At 39.1% G+C, this 20,918-nt stretch overlaps 1 protein-coding gene and 2 pseudogenes across 1 annotated transcript; 2 read left to right on the forward strand and 1 right to left on the reverse strand.

The window, feature by feature from the left end:
• Positions 1 to 18,491, reverse strand: part of Gm14355 — a 250,741-nt pseudogene extending 232,250 nt beyond the window's left edge.
• On the forward strand, positions 14,966 to 15,833 carry Gm15257 (predicted gene 15257; annotated as a pseudogene).
• A 224-nt stretch (positions 18,492 to 18,715) lies between the features above and the next one.
• On the forward strand, positions 18,716 to 20,664 carry Btbd35f3 (BTB domain containing 35, family member 3). The gene has a single exon (NM_001243001.1). The coding sequence runs from the start codon at positions 18,801 to 18,803 to the stop codon at positions 20,289 to 20,291; it is 1,491 nt and encodes a 496-aa protein (NP_001229930.1). The 5' UTR covers positions 18,716 to 18,800; the 3' UTR covers positions 20,292 to 20,664.
• Positions 20,665 to 20,918: the final 254 nt, after the last annotated feature.

Consider the following 20,918-nt stretch of genomic DNA (forward strand, 5'->3'; position numbering starts at 1 on the left):
GGAGCTCAGAGTTAAAAAAATTCTCAACTGAGGAATACCGAATGGCTGAGAAGCACCTGAAAAAATGTTCAGCATCCTTCATCATCAGGGAAATACAAATCAAAACAACCCTGAGATTCCACCTCACACTAGTCAGAATGGCTAAGATCAATAATACAGGTGACAGGAGATACTGGCGAGGATGTAGAGAAAGAGGTACACTCCTCTATTTTTGGTGGGATTGCAAGCTTGTACAACCACTCTTGAAATCAGTCTGGCAGTTCCTCAGAAAATTGGACATAGTATTACTGGAGGATCCTGCAATACCTCTCCTGGGCATATATCCAGAAGATGACCCAACCGGTAAGAAGGACACATGTTCCACTATATTCATAGCAGCCTTATTCCTAATAGTCAGAAGCTGGAAAGGACCCAGATGCCCCTCAACAGAGGAATCGATACAGAAAATGTGGTACATTTACACTATGGAGTACTACTCTGCTATTAAAATGAATGAATTTACGAAATTTCTACATAAATGGATGGACCTGGAGGGTATCATCCTGAGTGAGGTAACCCAATCACAAAAGAACACACATGATATGCACTCACTGATAGCTTAGAATACCCAAATTATGAGTTGCAAAGCCCATGAAACTCTAGAAGAACGAAGACCAAAGTGTGGACACTTTTCCCCTTCTTAGAATTTGGAACAAAACACCCTTGGAAGGAGTTACAGAGACAAATTTTGGAGCTGAGACAAAAGAATGGACCATCTAGAGACTGCCACACCTTGGGATCCATCCCACAATCAGCCTCCAAATGTGCACACTATCACATATGCCAGCAAGATTTTGTTGAAAGGACCCTGATATAGCTGTCTCTTGTGCAGCAATGCCAGTGCCTGGCAAACACAGAAGTAGATGCTCACATTCAGCTATTAGATGGAACACAGGTCCCTAATGTAGGAGCTAGAGAAAGTACCCATGGAGCTGAAGGGTTCTGCAACCCTATAGGACCCTCGGTATTGCAAACTTTATATGCCCCAGTACAGAGGAACACCAGAGCCAAGAAGTGGGAGTGGGTGGGTAGGGGAGTGTGTGTGGGGGAAGTTAAGGGGGGAATTTTGGGATAGCAAATGTATATGAAGAAAATACGAAAGAACTCAAAGACATTTTAGAACCAAATAAAATGAGTATACATCATATCTGATCTCGAACAATTGAAAGAGGTTAAAGAAAATGTACAAGCACAAAATTCCTACATAAAAATCAATCATTTAGTTAGTTATTTGATTTTAAAAATCTGGATATATCTAATATTAACAATTTAACATCACATACAAAATCTCTAAACAAAACAAAGAAATAAACCCCAAGAATTTATCTTGGGTGAGAAATTGGCAGAGGGTCCCAATGTCTCCAGAGGACTTTATATGCAGTAGGTGCCCTAGCACACCCAGGATCTTGGGATCACTGGTGATTGGAATGCAACTTTTCTTCCAAAGAATCCCGGAGTGTCTTTTGCCATCAGGCTCCGTGACAAAGGAACCCTGACCTTCCAGTAGCTGGGATTTATTCCAGTCTGTACCAGCCTCATGGTGTGAACTTGAGTGTCCCAAGGACCCCAGAGGACTCTCCACGCCACTGGTGCCCTAGCATATCCAGGATCTTGAGATCACTGCTGAGTGGAAAGCAACATCTGTTCCAAAGAATCCTGGAGGGTATTGTGCCAGCAGGAACAGGGAAAAAGGAACCCTGCCAATTAGAGTCTAGGATTCCTTCTGGTGGCTGCAGCCCCACACCATCTTGGGCATGACCTGGGCCGACCCTAGCACACCTAGGATCTTGGGATCACTGAGACCGGTCTACTTAGGATAGCACGTGGGTGGCAGAAGCAACAGTGCTTCTTGGTAAGGGTCCCTTTGAGCCTTCATGCTCAGCCAAGAGGTAGAGCTGACCCAGACCCCTGGGCACCACCCTTGCCAGAGGAGAGTTGGCCTCCAGAGAGTACTCTGACCTTGAAACTCAGGGTGTGTATCTGAGAACCAGACTTCTGAGCACCATCCCTTCAAGAGGAGAGCTTGCCTGACCACTGGGCCTAAGGAGAGAGGTGGACTCCCAGGAGTGCTGACAGAAGCTTACAGAATCACAGGAGGAACAAGCTCCAGACAGAGACAGCTAGAACATCTAACACCAAAGATTACCAAAAGGTGAAAGGCAAATGTAAGAATCTTACTAAGAGAAATCAAGACCACTCAGGATCATCAGAACCCAGCAGGTGCACAGAGCAAGTCCTGGATACCCCAACACACCTGAAAAGCAAGACTAGAATTTAAAGTCATATCTCATGATGTTTGTAGAGGATGTTAAGAAGGGCATTAATAACTCACTTAAAGAAATAAAGTAGAACAATGCTAAACAGGTAGAAGTCCCTAAAGAATTACAGGAAAACACAGCCAAACAGGTGATGGAATTGAATAAAACCATCCACGATCTAAAAGTGGAAGTATTAACAATAAAGAAAACCCAAAGGGAGACAAATCTGGATATAGAAACTCTAGTAAAGAAATCAGGAAAAATAGATGTGAGCATCAGCAACAGAATACAAGAGATGGAAGAGAGAATCTTTGGTGCAGAAGATTCCATAGAAAACATTGAAAAAAAAAAAAGAAAATGAAAAATGCAAAAAGATCCTAACTCAAAACATTCAGGAAATCCAGGACACGATGAGAAGACCAAACCCAAGGATAATAGGTGTAGATGAAAATGAAGATTTTCAAATTAAAGGGCCAGTAAATATCTTCATCAAGCTTATATAAGAAAACTTCCCTAACCTAAAGAAAGAGATGGCAATGAATATACAAGAAGCCTATAGAACACAAAATAGATTGGACCAGAAAAGATATTCTTCCAGACACATAATAATCAGAACAACAAATGCACTAAATAAAGACAGAATATTAAAAGCACTAAGAGAACAAGGTCAAGTAGCAAATAAAGGCAGGCCTGTTAGAATTACTTCAGACTTCTCACCAGAGACTATAAAAGCCAGAAGATCCTGGACAGATGTGACACAGACCCTAAAAGAACACAAATGCCAGCCCAAGCTACTACAACCAGCAAAACTCTCACTTACCATAGATAGAGAAACCAACGTATTCCATGACAAAACAAAATTTACACAATATCTTTCCATGAATCAAGCCCTTCAAAGATAAAAATAGGAAAACTCTAATACAAGCAGGGAAAATATGCCCTAGAAAAAGCAAGTCTCAGCACCTCATGGGACCTTCTCCAAAATTGACCATATAACTGGTCACAAAACAGGCCTCAACAGATACAAAAATATTGAAATTGTCCCATGTGTCCTATCAGACCACCATGGCCTAAGACTGATCTTCAATAATAACATAAATAATGGAAAGCCAACATTCACATGGAAACTGAACAACACTCTTCTCAATGATACCTTGGTCAAGGAAGGAATAAAGAAAGAATTTAAAGCCTTTTTAGAGTTTAATGAAAATGAAGCCACAACGTACCCAAACCTATGGGACACAATGAAAGCATTTCTAAGAGGGAAACTCATAGCTCTGAGTGCCTCCAAGAAGAAACGGGAGAGAGCATATACTAGCAGCTTGACAACACATCTAAAAGCTCTAGAAAAAAAGGAAGCAAATTCACCCAAGAGGAGTAGACGGCAGGAAATAATCAAACTCAGGGGTGAAATCAACCAAGTGGAAACAAGAAAAACTATTCAAAGAATTAACCAAACGATGAGTTGGTTCTTTGAAAAAATCAACAAGATAGATAAACCCTTAGCTAGACTCACTAAAGGGCACAGGGACAAAATCCCTATTAACAAAATCAGAAATGAAAAGGGAGACATAACAACAGATCCTGAAGAAATCCAAAACACCATCAGATCCTTCTACAAAAGGCTATACTCAACAAAACTGGAAAACCTGGACGAAATGGACAAATTTCTGGACAGATACCAGGTACCAAAGTTGAATCAGGATCAAGTTGACCATCTAAACAGTCCCATATCACCTAAAGAAATAGAAGCAGTTATCAATAGTCTCCCAGCCAAAAAAAGCCCAGGACCAGACGGGTTTAGTGCAGAGTTCTATCAGACCATCAAAGAAGATCTAATTCCAGTTCTGCACAAACTATTTCACAAAATAGAAGTAGAAGGTACTCTACACAATTCATTTTATGAAGCCACTATTACTCTGATACCTAAACCACAGAAAGACCCAACAAAGATAGAGAACTTCAGTCCAATTTCTCTTATGAATATCGATGCAAAAATCCTCAATAAAATTCTCGCTAACCGAATCCAAGAACACATTAAAGCAATCATCCATCCTGACCAAGTAGGTTTTATTCAAGGGATGCAGGGATGGTTTAATATACGAAAATCCATCAATGTAATCCATTATATAAACAAACTCAAAGACAAAAACCACATGATCATCTCGTTAGATGCAGAAAAAGCATTCGACAAGATCCAACACCCATTCATGATAAAAGTGTTGGAAAGATCAGGAATTCAAGGCCCATACCTAAACATGATAAAAGCAATCTACAGCAAACCAGTAGCCAACATCAAAGTAAATGGAGAGAAGCTGGAAGCAATCCCACTAAAATCAGGGACTAGACAAGGCTGCCCACTCTCTCCCTACCTTTTCAACATAGTACTTGAAGCATTAGCCAAAGCAATTCGACAACAAAAAAAGATCAAGGGGATACAAATTGGAAAAGAGGAAGTCAAAATATCACTTTTTGCAGATGATATGATAGTATATATAAGTGACCCTAAAAATTCTACCAGAGAACTCCTAAACCTGATAAACAGCTTTGGTGAAGTAGCTGGATATAAAATAAACTCAAACAAGTCAATGGCCTTTCTCTATACAAAGAATAAACAGGCTGAGAAAGAAATTAGGAAACAACACCCTTCTCAATAGACACAAATAATATAAAATATCTTGGCGTGACTCTAACTAAGGAAGTGAAAGATCTATATGATAAAAACTTCAAATCTCTGAAGAAAGAAATTAAAGAAGATCTCAGAAGATGGAAAGATCTCCCATGCTCATGGATTGGCAGGATCAACATTGTAAAAATGGCTATCTTGCCAAAAGCAATCTACAGATTCATTGCAATCCCCATCAAAATTCCAACTCAATTCTTCAACGAATTAAAATGAGCAATTTGCAAATTTATCTGGAATAACAAAAAACCTAGGATAGCAAAAAGTCTTCTCAAGGGTAAAAGAACCTCTGGTGGAATCACCATGCCTGACCTAAAGCTTTACTACAGAGCAATTTTGATAAAAACTGCATGGTACTGGTATAGAGACAGACCAGTAGACCAATGGAATAGAATTGAAGACCCAGAAATGAACCCACACACCTATGGTCACTTGATCTTCGACAAGGGAGCTAAAACCATCCAGTGGAAGAAAGACAGCATTTTCAACAATTGGTGCTGGCACAACTGGTTGTTATCATGTAGAAGAATGTGAATCGATCCTTACTTATCTCCTTGTACTAAGGTCAAATCTAAGTGGATCAAGGAACTTCACATAAAACCAGAGACACTGAAACTTATAGAGGAGAAAGTGGGGAAAAGCCTTGAAGGTATGGGCACAGGGGAAAAATTCCTGAACAGAACAGCAATGGCTTGTGCTGTAAGATTGAGACTTGACAAATGGGACCTAATGAAACTACAAAGTTTCTGCAAGGCAAAAGACACCGTCAGTAAGACAAAAGGACCACCAACAGAGTGGAAAGGATCTTTATCTATCCTAAATCAGATAGGGGACTAATATCCAACATATATAGAACTCAAGAAGGTGGACTTCAGAAAATCAAATAATCCCATTAAAAAATGGGGCTCAGAACTGAACAAAGAATTCTCACCTGAGGCATAAAAAATGGCAGAGAAGCACCTGAAAAAATGTTCAACATCCTTAATCATCAGGGAAATGCAAATCAAAACAACCCTGAGATCCAACTCACACCAGTCAGAATGGCTAAGATCAAAAATTCAGGTGACAGCAGATGCTGGCGTGGATGTGGAGAAAGAGGAACACTCCTCCATTGTTTGTGGGATTGCAGGCTTGTACAACCACTCTGGAAATCAGTCTGGCGGTTCCTCAGAAAATTGGACATAGTACTATCGGAGGATCCAGCAATACCTCTCCTGGGCATATATCCAGAAGATGCCCCAACTGGTAAGAAGGACAAATGCTCCACTATGTTCATAGCAGCCTTATTTATAATAGCCAGAAGCTGGAAAGAACCCAGATGACCCTCAACAGAGGAATGGATAAGGAAAATGTGGTACATCTACACAATGGAGTACTACTCAGCTATTAAAAAGAATGAATTTATGAAATTCCTAGCCAAATGGATGGACCTGGAGGGCATCATCCTGAGTGAGGTAACACATTCACAAAGGAACTCACACAATATGTACTCACTGATAAGTGGATATTAGCCCAAAACCTAGGATACCCAAGATATAAGATACAATTTGCTAAACACATGAAACTCAAGAAAAATGAAGACTGAAGTGTGGACACTATGCTCCTCCTTATAAGTGGGAACAAAACACCCTTGGAAGGAGTTACAGAGACAAAGTTTGGAGCTGAGATGAAAGGATGGTCCATGTAGAGACTTCCATATCCAGGGATCCACCCCATAATCAGCATCCAAACGCTGACACCATTGCATACACCAGCAAGATTTTATCGAAAGGACCCAGATGTAGCTGTCTCTTGTGAGACTATGCCGGGGCCTAGCAAACACAGAAGTGGATGCTCACAGTCAGCTAATGGATGGATCACAGGGCTCTCAATGGAGGAGCTAGAGAAAGTAGCCAAGGAGCTAAAGGGATCTGCAACCCTATAGGCAGAACAACATTATGAACTAACCAGTACCCCGGAGCTCTTGAATCTAGCTGCATATGTATCAAAAGATGGCCTAGTCGGCCATCACTGGAAAGAGAGGCCCACTGGACACGCAAACTTTATATGCCCCAGTACAGGGGAACGCCAGGGCCAAAAAGGTGGAGTGGGTGGGTAGGGGATTGGGGGTGGGTGGGTATGGGGGACTTTTGGTATAGCATTGGAAATGTAAATGGGCTAAATACCTAATAAAAAATGGAAAAAAGGAAATGTAAATGAGCTAAATACCTAATAAAAAATGGAAAAAAATACAAAAAAAAAAAAAACCAAAAAAAAAAAAAAAGAAAAATCAAGAAAGTAATCCTTCAACAAAACTAAAAGAAGACAGCTGCAAGAACAGAACCCCAAATGTAACATCAAAAATAACAAGAAGCCATAATTGCTTTTCCTTAATATCTCTCAATATCAACAGACTCAATTCTCCTAATAAAAAGACAGACTAACAGACTGGCTATGTAATAGGACCCAACATTTTTCTGGATACAGGAAACTCACTTCAGGGAAAAAGACAGACACTCCCTTAGAGTAAAAGGTTGGAAAACAATTTTCCAAGCAAATGTTCTGAAGAAACAAGCTGGAGTAGTCATTCTAATATCGGATAAAATCGGCTTCCATCCCAAATTTATCAAAAAAGACAAGGATAGGCACTTCATACTCATCAAAGGTAAAATCTTCCAAGATGAATTCTCAATTCTGAATATCTATACTCCAAATGCAAGGACATCCACATTCATTAAGGAAATTTTAGTAAAGCTCAAAGCACACATTGCACCTCACACAATAATAGTGGGAGACTTCAACACCCCACTCTCATCATTAGACAAAACCTGTAAACAGAGACACATTGAAACTAACAGAAGTTATGAAACAAATGGATTTAGCAGATATCTACAGAACATTTTATCGTAAAACAAAAGGATATTCCTTCTTCTCAACACCTCATGGTACAATCTCCAAAAGTGACCATATAATTGGTCACAAAACCGGCCTCAAGATAAAAAAAAAAAACATAATGAAATGATCCCATATATCCTATCTGATCACCAAGGACTAAGGCTGATCTTCAATAACAACATAACTAATAGAAAGTCAACATTCCCATGGAAGCTGAAGAACACTCTACTCAATGATAACTTGGTAAAAGAAGAAATAAAGAAAGAGATTAAAGGCTTTTTAGAGTTTAATGAAAATGTAGCCACAACACACCAAAAACTATGGAAAACAATGAAAGCATTCCTAACAGGGAAACTAATAGCTCTGAATGCCTCCAGAAAGAAACTAGAGAAAAAATATATTAGCAGCTTGACAGCACACCTGAAAGCTCTAGAACAAAAGGAATCAAATTCACCCAAGAGGAGTAGAAGGCAGGAAATAATCAAACTCTTGGCTGAAATCAACCAAGTGGAAACAAAAAAGAACTATACAAAGAATCAACCAAACCAGGAGCTGGTTCTTTGAGAAAATCAACAAGATAGATAAACCCTTAGCCAGGCTAACTAGAAGGCACAGGGACAGTATCATAACGAACAAAAACAGAAATGAAAAAATGAGACATAACAACAGACCCTGAGGAAATCCAAAATATCATTAGATCCTACTACAAAAGCCTATACTCAAAAAAAACACAAAAAAAAACTGGAAAACCTAGATGAAATGGACGATTTCCTAGACAGTTAAAAGATACCAAAGATAAATCATGATCTGATTAATGATCTAAACAGTCCCATTTCCCCTAAAGATATAGAATCAGTCATTAATAATCTCCCAACCTAAAAAGCCCAGGACCAGATGGATTTAGTGCATAGTTCTATCAGACCTTCAAAGAAGACCTAATTCTAATTCCCCTCAAACTATTTCATAAAATAGGGACGGAAAGTACTCTGACCGATTCATTCTATGAAGCCACAATTACTCTATACCTAAACCACATAAACAAAGAAAGAGACTTCAGAACAATTTCCCTTATGAATGAATATTGATGCAAATCTAATCAACAAAATCCTAACAAACTGAATCAAGAACATGTTAAAACGTTCATCCATCAAGATCAAGTAGGCTTCATCCCAAGGATGCAGGGATATCCACTATATAAACAAACTCAAAGACAAAAACCACATGATCATCTCATTAGATGCTGAGAAAGTGTTTGACAAAATCCAACACCCAATTCATAATAAAAGTGTTGGAATGATCAAGAATTCAAGGCCCATGCCTAAACATAATAAAAGCAATATACAGCAAACCAGTAACCAACATCAATCTAAATGGAGAGAAACTTGAAGCAATCTCACTAAAATCAGGGACTAGACAAAGCTGCCCACTTTCTTCCTACATAGTCATTATAGTACTTGAAGTCCTAGCCAGAGCAATCTGACAGCAAATGTTGATCAGGGGAATACAAATTGGAAAGGAAGAAGTCAAAATATCAACATTTGCTGATGATATGATAGTATATATAAGTGACCATAAAAAAAATCCACCAGAGAACGCCTAAACCTAATAAACAGTTTCAGTGTAGTAGCTGGATATAAATTTAACTCAGGGGAATCAGTAGCCTTTCTGTACACAAAGGATAAACTGGCTGATATAGAAATTAGGGAACAACACCCTTCACAATAGTCACAAATAATATAAAATACCTTGGCGCGACTCTAACTAAGAAAGTGAAAGATCTGTATGACAAGAACTTCAAGCCTCTGAAGAAAGAAATTGAAGATCTCAGAAGATGGAAAGATCTCTTATGCTCATGGATTGGCAGGATTATTATAGTAAAAATGGCTATCTTGGCAAAAGCAATCTACAGATTCAATGCAATCCCCATCAAAATTCCAACTCAGCTTTTCACTGAGATACAAAGGGCAATTTGCAAATTCATCTGGAATAACAAAAAACCTAGGATAGCAAAATCTCTCCTCAAAAATAAAAGAACTTCTGGGGTAATCACCCTGCCTGACATCAAGCTGTACTACAGAGTAATTGTGGTAAAAACCACATGGTACTGGTACAGCGACAGACTGGCAGATCAATGGAGTAGAATTGAAGACCCAGAAATGAACCCACACACATATGATCTCTTGATCTTTAGCAACATAGCTAAAACCATCCAACGGAAAAAGACAGCATTTTCAAGAGATGGTGTTGGCTTAACTGGCAGTTATCATGTAGAAGAATGCAAATTGATCCATTCTTATCTCTTTGTACAAAACTCAAGACTAAGAGGATCAAGGAACTCCACATAAAGCCAGAGACACTGAAATTTATAGAGGAAAATTTGGGAGAAACCCCTAGAAGGCATGGGCACAGGAGAAATTTTCCTAAACAGAAGAGCAATGGCCTGTGCTCTAAGATCAAGAATCGACAAATGGGAACTCATAAAATTGCAAAGCTTCTGTAGGGCAAAAGATACTGTCAATAAGACAAAAAAAGGCAACTAACAGATTGGGAAAAGATTTTTACCAATCTTAAATCTGATAGGGGACTAATATCCAATATATACAAAGAGATCAAGAAGTTGAACTCCAGAAATTCAAATAAGCTCATTAAAAAATGGGGTACAAAGCTTAACAAAGAATCATCAACCAAGTAATACCAAAGGGCTAAGAAACACTTGAAGAAAAAATATTCAACATCCTTAATCATCAGGGAAATGCAAATCAAAACAAACCTGAGATTCCACCACACACCAATCATAATGGCTAAGATAAAAAATTCAGGTGCCAGACCATGCTGGCGAGGATGTGAGAAAGAGGAAGACTCCTCCATTGCTGGTGGGATTGCAAGCTTGTACAACCACTCTGAAAATCAGTCTGGCAGTTTCTCAGAAAACTGGACATAGTAATACTGGTAAATCCAGCAATACCACTCCTGGGCATATACCCAGAAGAAGTTCCAACTAGTAATAAGGACACATGCTCCACTATGTTCAAAGCAGCCCTATTTATAATAGCCAGAACCTGGAAAGAACCCAGATGTACCTCAACATAGGAATAGATACAGAAAATGTGGTACATTTACACAATGGAGTACCTCTCAGCTATTAAAAACAATGAATTTATGAAATTCTTGGGCAACTGGATGTATCTGGAGGATATCATCCTCAGTGAGGCAACCCAATCACAAAAGAAGTTACTTTACATGCACTCACTGGTAAGTGGATATTATCCCAGAAACCTAGAATAACCAAGATACAACTTCCAAAACAGAAGAAAATCAAGAAGGAAGAACAATTCATGGATATTTCATTCCTCCCTAGAATAGAGAGTAAAGTATCCATTGAAGGAATTGCAGAGACAACGTTTAGAGCTAAGATGAAAGGATTGACCATCCAGAGACTGCCCCACCTGGGGGTCCATCCCATAATCAGCCACCAAATGAAGACACTATTGTATATGCCAGCAAGATTTTGCTGAAAGGACTCTGATATAGCTGTGTCCTGTGAGGCTTTGCCAGTGCCTGGCAAATACAGAAGTGGATGCTCACAGTCATCTATAGGATGGAACACAGGGCCCCCAATATAGGAACTAGAGAACATACCCAAGAGCTGAAGGGGTCTGCAAGCCTATAGGTAGAACAACAATATGAACTAATCAGTACCCCCAGAACTCCTGTCTCTAGCTGTATATGTAGCAGAATATGGCCTAGTTGGCCATAATTGGGAAGAGAGGACACTTGGTTTAGCAAACTTTATATGCTCTAGTACAGGGGAAAGCCAGGGCCAAGAAGTGGGAGTGAGTGTGTAGGAGAGCAGGGCGGGGGGTGGGTATAGGGAACTTTTGGGATAGCATTTGAAATGTAAATGAAGAAAATATCCAAAAAAAAAGAAGAAAAGAAAAAAATCGAGAATCCCCAAATGGGACCTCATAAAATTTCAAAGCTTCTATAAGAAAAAAATATACTACCAAGAAGACAAAAAGGCCTCTAACAGATTGGGAAAGCATCTTTACCAATCCTAAATCTGGGATAGGGTCTCATATCCAATATATACAAGGAACTCAAGCAGTGGAACTCCAGAGGAATCAAATAACCCCAGTAAAAAATGTGGCACATACCTAAACAACGAATTCTCAACGGAAGAATACCAAATCACTGAGAATCACCTGAAAAAAGTACAACATCCTTAATCATCAGGGAAATGCAAATCAAAACAACCCTGAGATTCAACCTCACACAAATCAGAATGGCTAAGATCAAAAATTCAGTTGATAGCAGATGCTGGCGAGGATGTGGAGAAAGAGGAACACTCCTCCATTTCTGCAAACTTGTACAACCACTCTGGAAATCAGTGTGGCAGTTCCGCAGACAATTGGGCATAGTTCTATCAGAAGATCCAGCAATACCTCTCCTGGGAACATACCCAGAAGATGTTCCAAGTGGCAATAAGAACACATGCTCCACTATATTCATAGAAACGTTATTTGTAATAGCCAGAAGCTGGAAAGAACCCAGATGTCCCTCCACAGAGGAATGGATACAGAAAATGTGATACATTTACACACTGGAGTAGTACACAGCTATTAAGAACAATGAATTTATAAAATGCTTAGGCAAATGGATGGATCTGGAGGATAACACCGTGAGTGAGAGAACCCAATCACAAAAGAACTCACATGATATGCACTCACTGATAAGTTCTTATTAGCCCAGAAACTTAGAATACCCAATATATAATTTGCAAAACACATGAAACTCAAGATGAAGGAAGACCAAAGTATGGATACTTTGCCACTCTTTAGAATGGGGAACAAAATACCCATGGAAAGTGTTAGAGAGATAAAGTTTGGAGCTGACATGGAAGGAAGGACCATCAGAGTCTGCCCCACCTGAGGATCTATACCATAATCAGCTACCAAACACAGACACTATTTGCGTATGCCAGCAAGATTTTGCTGACATGACCCTGATATAGGTGAGGTTATGTCAGTACCTGGCAAATATAGAAGTGGATGCTTAGAGTCATCTACTAGATGGAACACAGGGCCCTTAGTGGAGGAGATAGAGAAAGTACCCAAGGAGCTGAAGGGGTCTGTAACCCTATTGGAGGAACCACAATATGAAATAACCAGTACCCCCTGAGCTTGTGTCTCTAACTGCATATGTAGCAGAAGATGGCCTAGTAGGCCATCATTGGGAGGAGAGGTCATTGGTCTTGCAAAGATTATATGCCCCAGTACAGGGGAATGCTAGGGCCAGGAAGTTGGAGTGGGTGCGTTGGAGAGCAGGACAGAGGAAGGGTATAGGGGACTTTCTGGATAGCATTTGAAATATAAATGAAAAAATATCAAATAAAAATTTTGTTAAAAAGCAAAGAAAAGATTAGAAGGTAGACATAATCAAATCAGGTTTGAAATCAATTATGTTTAAGAAAGAGCACAACAGAAAGAATCAATGAAACTAAGAGTTTATTTAGAAAATCAGTAATATCAACAAATCTTTATCCAAAATAACTAACAGTCAAAGAGTACATCCAAATGAAATAAATCGAACAGACACTGAGAAAATCCAGATAACCATAAGAATATATTTGAAAAACCTGGACTCCAACAAATTGGAAATATCAAAAGAATTAGACAATTATTCTTTATATATACCACATGTGTTGATAACATTTTCAAGACAGTGAGAGTGAAATTGAAGAAGATATCAGAATATGATAAGATCTGCTATATTCATGGATTAATAAAAATAGCAAACTAAATATTACTATCCCGCCAAAGCAATCTACAGATTCAGTGTAATTCCCATCAAAATTCCAACACAAAATTTTCACAGATGATGGAAGGACAAATCGCATCATCAAATGGAAGCACCAAAATTTCAATAGAGTTAAAACAATCCCAAACAACAAAAGAACTGCTGGAAGTATCCCTATCCCTGCTTTCAAGTTATAATACAGAGGAAGTATTTCTTGCATGCTGAAGACATATGGATTCTGTTTTTGAATCTAGAATAATAAAAGCAAAATTATATTGACACAAAACCAGACAGATTTATTGAACATGAAACATAATTGTAGACATAGAGAAATCGTTACAATTATGGGCACCTTCTTTTTGATAAAGAAGTCAGAAATACACACTGCAAAAAGGACAACTTTGGCAAATGGTGCTGGTCACAGGAATGCAAATAGATCCACTTAGCATCCTGCATCCCAAAAAAGAAACCCACAAGAAAATCAAAGACCTAAACATAAAACCAGAGACACTGGTGTGATAGAAGAGAAAGTGGTGAATATCATTGAACTCATTGGCACGGAAGACTTTCTAAGCAGAACACCTTTAGGCCAGGAAGTGAGACTTAAAAAAAAAAACTAATAAATGGTACCTCATGAAACAAAAGGGCTTGTGTAAAGCAAAGGACACTATCGCTCCATCAAGAAGGCAGCTTACAGAATTGGAAAATATTTTCACCAACTCCACATCTGATAGAGGACTAATATGCAAACTATATAAAGAACTGAAGATGTCAAGAAAAACAAATCATCCATCTTAAAAATTTGATGTTGATCTAAATAGAATTCTCCAATGAGGAAACTCAAATAGTTGAGAAACACTTAAAGAAATGTTCAACATCCTTAGCCATCTGGGAAATGCAAATGAGAACTACTTTGAGATTTCATTTTACACCTGTCAGAATGGCTAAGATCAACAACGCAAGGGACAGCTCATCCTGGGGATACAGTAAGGGGCACATTCATCAATGGTGGGAGTGAAACTTACACAGGTACTATGAAAGTCTGTGTGATAGTTTCGCTGGAAAATGGGAAAAGATCTACCCAAAATTGAGGTTTGCCACTCTTGGGCACATAGCCAAAGGATACTTCATCCTACCCAAGAGATATTTCCTCAACTGTGCTCACTGCTGCTCTGTTCACAAGAGCCAGAAACCAGAAACAACCTAGATTCCCCTAAAGAGAACATGGATAAAGACTGTCTAGTCTGTTTCCTCCCACTAGCACAGGTTTCTAGCAGCTCCTCTCTTAAAGGTTCACACTGACCACCAGTTCTCCCTGGATGATGATTTAACTGCCTTCCTTGTCAACAATGGTTCTGGTCTGGCAAATGCCTGGTTTGCTGGTTATGATGCTCCAGGGCCATCTACCCCTCCATTATGGGGTTGCCCTAGGCACCAGGGCATCACGGTGGGTAAGAGACAGAAGGACACCTTTGTGGGTACTGAGGCCCATTGCAAGAGAGGCATCCTGATCCTGAAGTACCCCCATTGGTCATGACATTGTCACGAACTGGTTCAATATGGAGAAGATCTGGCACCAAACATTCTACAACAAACTGCATGTGGTCCTCCAAAGGAACACTGTGCTGCTCACCATTCCCCCTAGAGCCCTAAGGCCAACTGTGAAAAGATGACCCACATCATTTTTGAGACTTATAAAACCACAACCATGTAAGTAGCCATCCAGTCTGTGCTGTTCCTCTAGGCCTCTGGTCATACCACTGCGATTTTGATGGAGCCCAGAGATGGGGTCACACAGAATGTGCACATCTATGAGATAATGTGCATATCTCTGCTCTCCTTGTGCCATCCCGTGTCTGGACCTAGCTGGCCTGTACCTGACAGACTACTACATGAAGTTCATGACCACATGTGGCTATAGTTCACCAAAAAGCTGGGAGGGAAATCATGCCTAATATCAGAGAGAAGCTGTGCTATGTTGCCTTAGACTTCCAGCAAGAGATGGCCACTGATGTGTTCTCTTCCTCAGCAGACAAGAGCTATAAGCATCCAGGTCATCACTATTGTCAATAAGCAGTTCTGCTGCCCTTAGGCTTTTGTTTAGCCTTCCTTCTTGGGTAATGGAATCCTGTGGCAACCACGAAACAACATTTAATTCCATCATGAAGTGTGACATTGACATTCTGTACATGTATAAATAATATTCAGATTTCTATAATCTCCCTAACCTATCTAGACTCCTGCCCACTTCTACAAACCTTTTAATCCCCCTAGTTCTGTTTCAGACATTGGTTTTGTTTGTTTGTGTTTGAGAATCCTAGAGTTTAACTAGGATTATCAGTATGACCATGAGCTCAAAACTCTTTCTTGGAGGCCAGATGCAGGACACTGGATCTGGATCACTGGATGTATGGAAGATAACGATTCTCTCTCCCTCAGAACCCACCAATATTTCACCAAAGGAGGGAAAAGTTGAAAGAGTCCTTCCCTGGCCCATTATTTACTGTGAGGAGGTTTTAGTCATGGGTAGACTTTACATATACTCACAGGTGTTGGGAAGTCGTGACTGCACTGGTGGTCCTGTAGTGAAGAAAACAGATTCCATAGCCCTCCTCTTTATGGTCCAGTTTTTATATATTTTCTGCTCCTTTTTTTTCCTCTGAGGATCCATGAGGGTTCATGCCTAAACAAGATAGTAATACCATTCAGCCATCTCTTATTATCGTGCTTTGAGCAGTTATGCATATTATTCCTCACTGTAGTTTATTGCGAAAAGGGCTTCTCTGAATGAATCTTGAAGTAGAATTTCCCCTAGATATAAACATAGATACTTAGAAGGGAGCTTGACACCTTGAGACTTTACATAAACAACAGTAATAAATTCTCCCCTAGGGCCAAAGGCATTTTCTATCCTCCTGTGGAACTGGCCTCAAATCTAATCACAGATACACTGGCTATCCCTATAACAGTGATGTCACTATTGTGTAGCTGGACACATCTTTCTTGGCAGTTGGTATTGTACATCATAAGGTTCATATCTGGGTAACTCTGTTGATGCCATTACTCTGCCAGCATCCTGAATAGCACAATCCAGAACTATGAAAGCTAACTAGATGGAAGGAAGTTTTCAGTTACATGCCAGCTCAATTTCTCTATATTTTACAACCACGATGTGGTTTGTCTTTTGTAGCAGGGTCTTATCATATATTCATGGTAGGCAAACAGAAAGAGTGTGAAGAACCTATATTATTTTCAAGATTTCTGGGAACTTCCTGAACATACCTGGCATTGGGATTTTTTTTTTCGCTTGATTTTCAGCAGCATTATTATGTAGACATACAGGCCATCTACCAGCTAAATATGTGTCTTTTGAGACTTTATCAATTTTATTATAAACAGTAAGTTTCCATGTGGATTTTCAAGTATATCCTTAGCTTTGTTTATCCCCTCATCCCACCAGCTTTTCTACCCTATCTCTACTTAAATTTTCCTCATAGGTTGAATATTCATATTAGTGATTGTACAAGTAATGGGCTTATGAGAGGACAAACACTTTCACAACTTAAGCATTTCTGGGAATCTATTAGAGAAAAAAAGAATCAATATAATAATCTATCAAAAGGAGGTGGCCCTTGAGTGGGGTAAAACGCTCATGTTGCAACTGCAAGCCAATACTGATACTGACACTGTCAGGATCATACTTCCTAGTAACATTTATTGTGGTGAAACCTTCACTCTTCTCACAGATTATTCTTGTGATATCATCTAGGCATGACTAAAAGCAAACAAATTAAGGAATGTGACTTTTTATTACCCTTGAAACTATTATGAACTTAAGATTTCTGATTTCTTTGGAAAGTCGGGTACATTATATGGTGATTCTCTGGGAGAGAAAGGTTAAATGATGTTTTGCTAAGGCAGACACTGGTGAAAGGATGCTTTGATACTGAAGATGCACATGAAAGAAGGTTTGGCTGAGGCCAACACATGGGTGACAGGATGATTTGCTGAAGTAGACACAATTGAGAGGATGTTTTACAGAGGGAGATACAGGTTAGAAGATGTTTTGTTAAGACAGACTTGTGAGAGGAGAGGTGGTGTTAAGAAAGAATATAACTATGACCTCACAGACACTTGGAGGAGTGTCTTGCATTGGTTCACCTTGCTCTGCCTCCATAGACTTTGCTGGCCAGGCTCTGGGAGTGGATTGCCAGCACAGAGGAATAAAAAGAAATATTTAAACATTAGACTTGGCTTCTTACAGATTGCAATTTATTAACAGTAAGGAGTCCATATAAAGTTAATATGTAAATGCAAATCAGTAAAACAAAACCATAAAACACGCATACATATGCAAGTTAAACAAATAACTAGATTTATAAGGAACTTTTAGAAATATATATATATATATATATATATATATATATATATATATATATATATATATGCAAAGCATACACAGAAATTGTTGATATAGGCATACAACTACTTGCATGAAATACTTCTCATTAATCCTAATCAAAAGAGGCTAACAATAAAATTAGCAATAACAATGTTTACTGTTTATATTGGCAAAAGCAGTTAGTAAGTGATTATCTCAAATACTACAGACATTTGAGTGCTCATAGTCAAGGGTCAAGGGTTGGAATATGTACAATCTTAAACACACATCAGGATGAATTTGGCCTGGTTGTTCTCTTTAAGGAAAAGAAAATTCAGCTGGCAAGGTTGAAAAACTAGGTGAACGAGGTTCTCCAGTTTGATGGAGGTCATCTTCAGCAAAATAGTGTGGCCCACTTAGAAATAGTGGGAGAAGGGAGAGGTGAGGGGAAAGAAGGAGCAGAATGGGAAAAGGAAAGGAAGAAGGAATTTAGGAATAATGGAAGGGAGGGAGGAAGGGAGATGGGAGGATGGTGGGGCAAATGTGCAAGGGAGGAAGGGGAAGGAGGAGGAAGAGGGAGGGGTTGCTATCAGGAGGCGGGGCCTGTGCTCAGGCAACACACATGTGGACAATGAAGAATGCCCTGCCTTCTCTGTGACGTCAGAATCTGTAGTAGAGAAACACAGAGAAGTCTAGGCAGGACTGGCAGACTACAGCAATGCCTCAACCAAGAAGCCTCTGCGAGAGCTTGTTCTAGGAATTTTCATCAATGGGGCTTTTAGTCAGCAGGGTCTTGAGATGCAGGGATTCCAGTCTGTTAGAGCCACAGCCAGAAGCCATAGCCGGAGCCAGCTACATTCCTGGCAGTCGCAAGCGAAAAAGAAACAGTTTGGAGGAGTTGGCAACAAGTTCTAATGTTCATGGACCTCAAAACCAGCGAATGTATCCACATCAAGTTCTCAACTACATCTACTGGAAAAGGGTTAAGATCTCATCTAATGATGCTTATCAAAACTTATTTTTGGACGGGCATGATAGCGACATTAAAATCCGTGCTCTGGGAAAAACATGGTGTTTACACAAAGTATTTTTATGTCAGTCAGGCTACTTTGCTAACATTCTCAAAGGTACTTGGAGAGAATCACACCATGGTGTTATAAATCTGATCATTAAGAATATTGATACCCGATCTCTGCATTTTGTGTTTGGTGCTTTGTACACGGATGCGGATTTGTCAATAACACCTCTGGAAGTTCCTCAAGTTTTGGCAGCAGCATGCCTGCTTCGGGTGGATCGAGTAATTCAGCAGTGTGAAGGAATCATGAAAGAAACTATCAACAGGAACACTGTGTGCTCCTATTATTTGGCAGCAGAAACCTATAGATTAAAAGCAGTAAAGACGAGATGCTTTGAATGGCTTCTTTGCAATTTGATGGTACATCCAAGTGTGGCACTTTACAAGGAAGTAGACTTGAAGTTGATGTATCTTCTAGCACTGTCTTCTGACTTACTAGTCATGCAAAAGGAGATTGATGTATATACCACACTAAAAATATGGATGTTCCTTTATCTTAATCCATGCTGGAACGGAACCATGAAACAGCTTTTACAACACGCAAACAACTGGCTTTCCACCCACATGGCATATGTTGATAACATCAGTTTTCTTGAAAGTGAAGAAGGACTAATATTTCAACCAGTGTTTAAAAAGCTGAGATTTCAGCACATCATCTGTGACTTGACTTCCACAACTATTCTTGAACAAGATCGACTAATACCTATGGCATGGTTGTCACCCATTTACAAACAACAGTGGTTGACTTTGCTGCGAACACAAGAATATGGGGTAATTGGACCACAAGTTATCAATGAACAAGAACTTGAAGAATGCACCATGAGGTGTGGTACAATGATCCCCAAGGATGGAAGATATACTTGGAAGTGGTCAGTTGGACGACTTGGCTTTCCTTTACGTGTGACCTTTACCAGGCAGTGTGTAATTTTAAGGCAACGGTGTCAGAGGTGTGATGGTTCTGCTTGCCACAACCATATCCGAAATGTCATATTCAGAATAACTTTGGTGTGTTTTGATTCCAACAAAAGAGTAACTTTCAGAAAGACAACAGGTTATAAAATCCTCACCTTTGAATATAAGGAGGAGCAAATTGTAATGAAATTGGATAGTGATGTTCTAACCTTCCCTATGTGTATATTCTGCAATTTCCTTTTTGTAAACCTAGGAAATGCAGAAAACAAGTAATCTTATCAATTATTAGACTGTAAGCATTTTACAAGTATTGAATGGTTCATTTAATATGAAGGCTGTGTAATGACTACAGTGAAGAAGACCAAAAACAAATTCAATATTCTTTGGAGTCTAGTACCACCAGAAGTGACTGCTTCCCTCCATCACCTTATTTCCATGTATTTCTGAAGAAAACCTTTACTTCCAACAAAGTATTTGTCAAATCAAATAAACCTAATCTTCTGATTTAAATTTACCATCGAGATCCAAGCTTGGAATGGAAATAAGAGACTATATTTGCAAGGTAAAACATCTCAATCAATTTGTTAAGTAGATTTGGCCCTAGCTAAAATTGAGACAAAATAAAATCATGCCATTGTTGAAACTGTTGTGAACCAATGCATTCATTATGACATTATTATAAGACGTAAATCATTGGTTAAAAGGGAATATTTGAGATTACTCTCTGTGTGGGCTTTCAAATAACTAAATAATGTCGTTTGTGTTCGGAAAACATTTACTGCTGACTATGTCTAACTAACTATATATGCACACATACAGACATTTATCTTATACTTAAATTTCATGCCCTATCCTGGATAAGCAAGGGAATTATATATGCAATATATTTACATAGAACTA

This window comes from Mus musculus, chromosome X (genome assembly GCF_000001635.26).
Source record: "Mus musculus strain C57BL/6J chromosome X, GRCm38.p6 C57BL/6J".
NCBI lineage: Eukaryota > Metazoa > Chordata > Mammalia > Rodentia > Muridae > Mus > Mus musculus.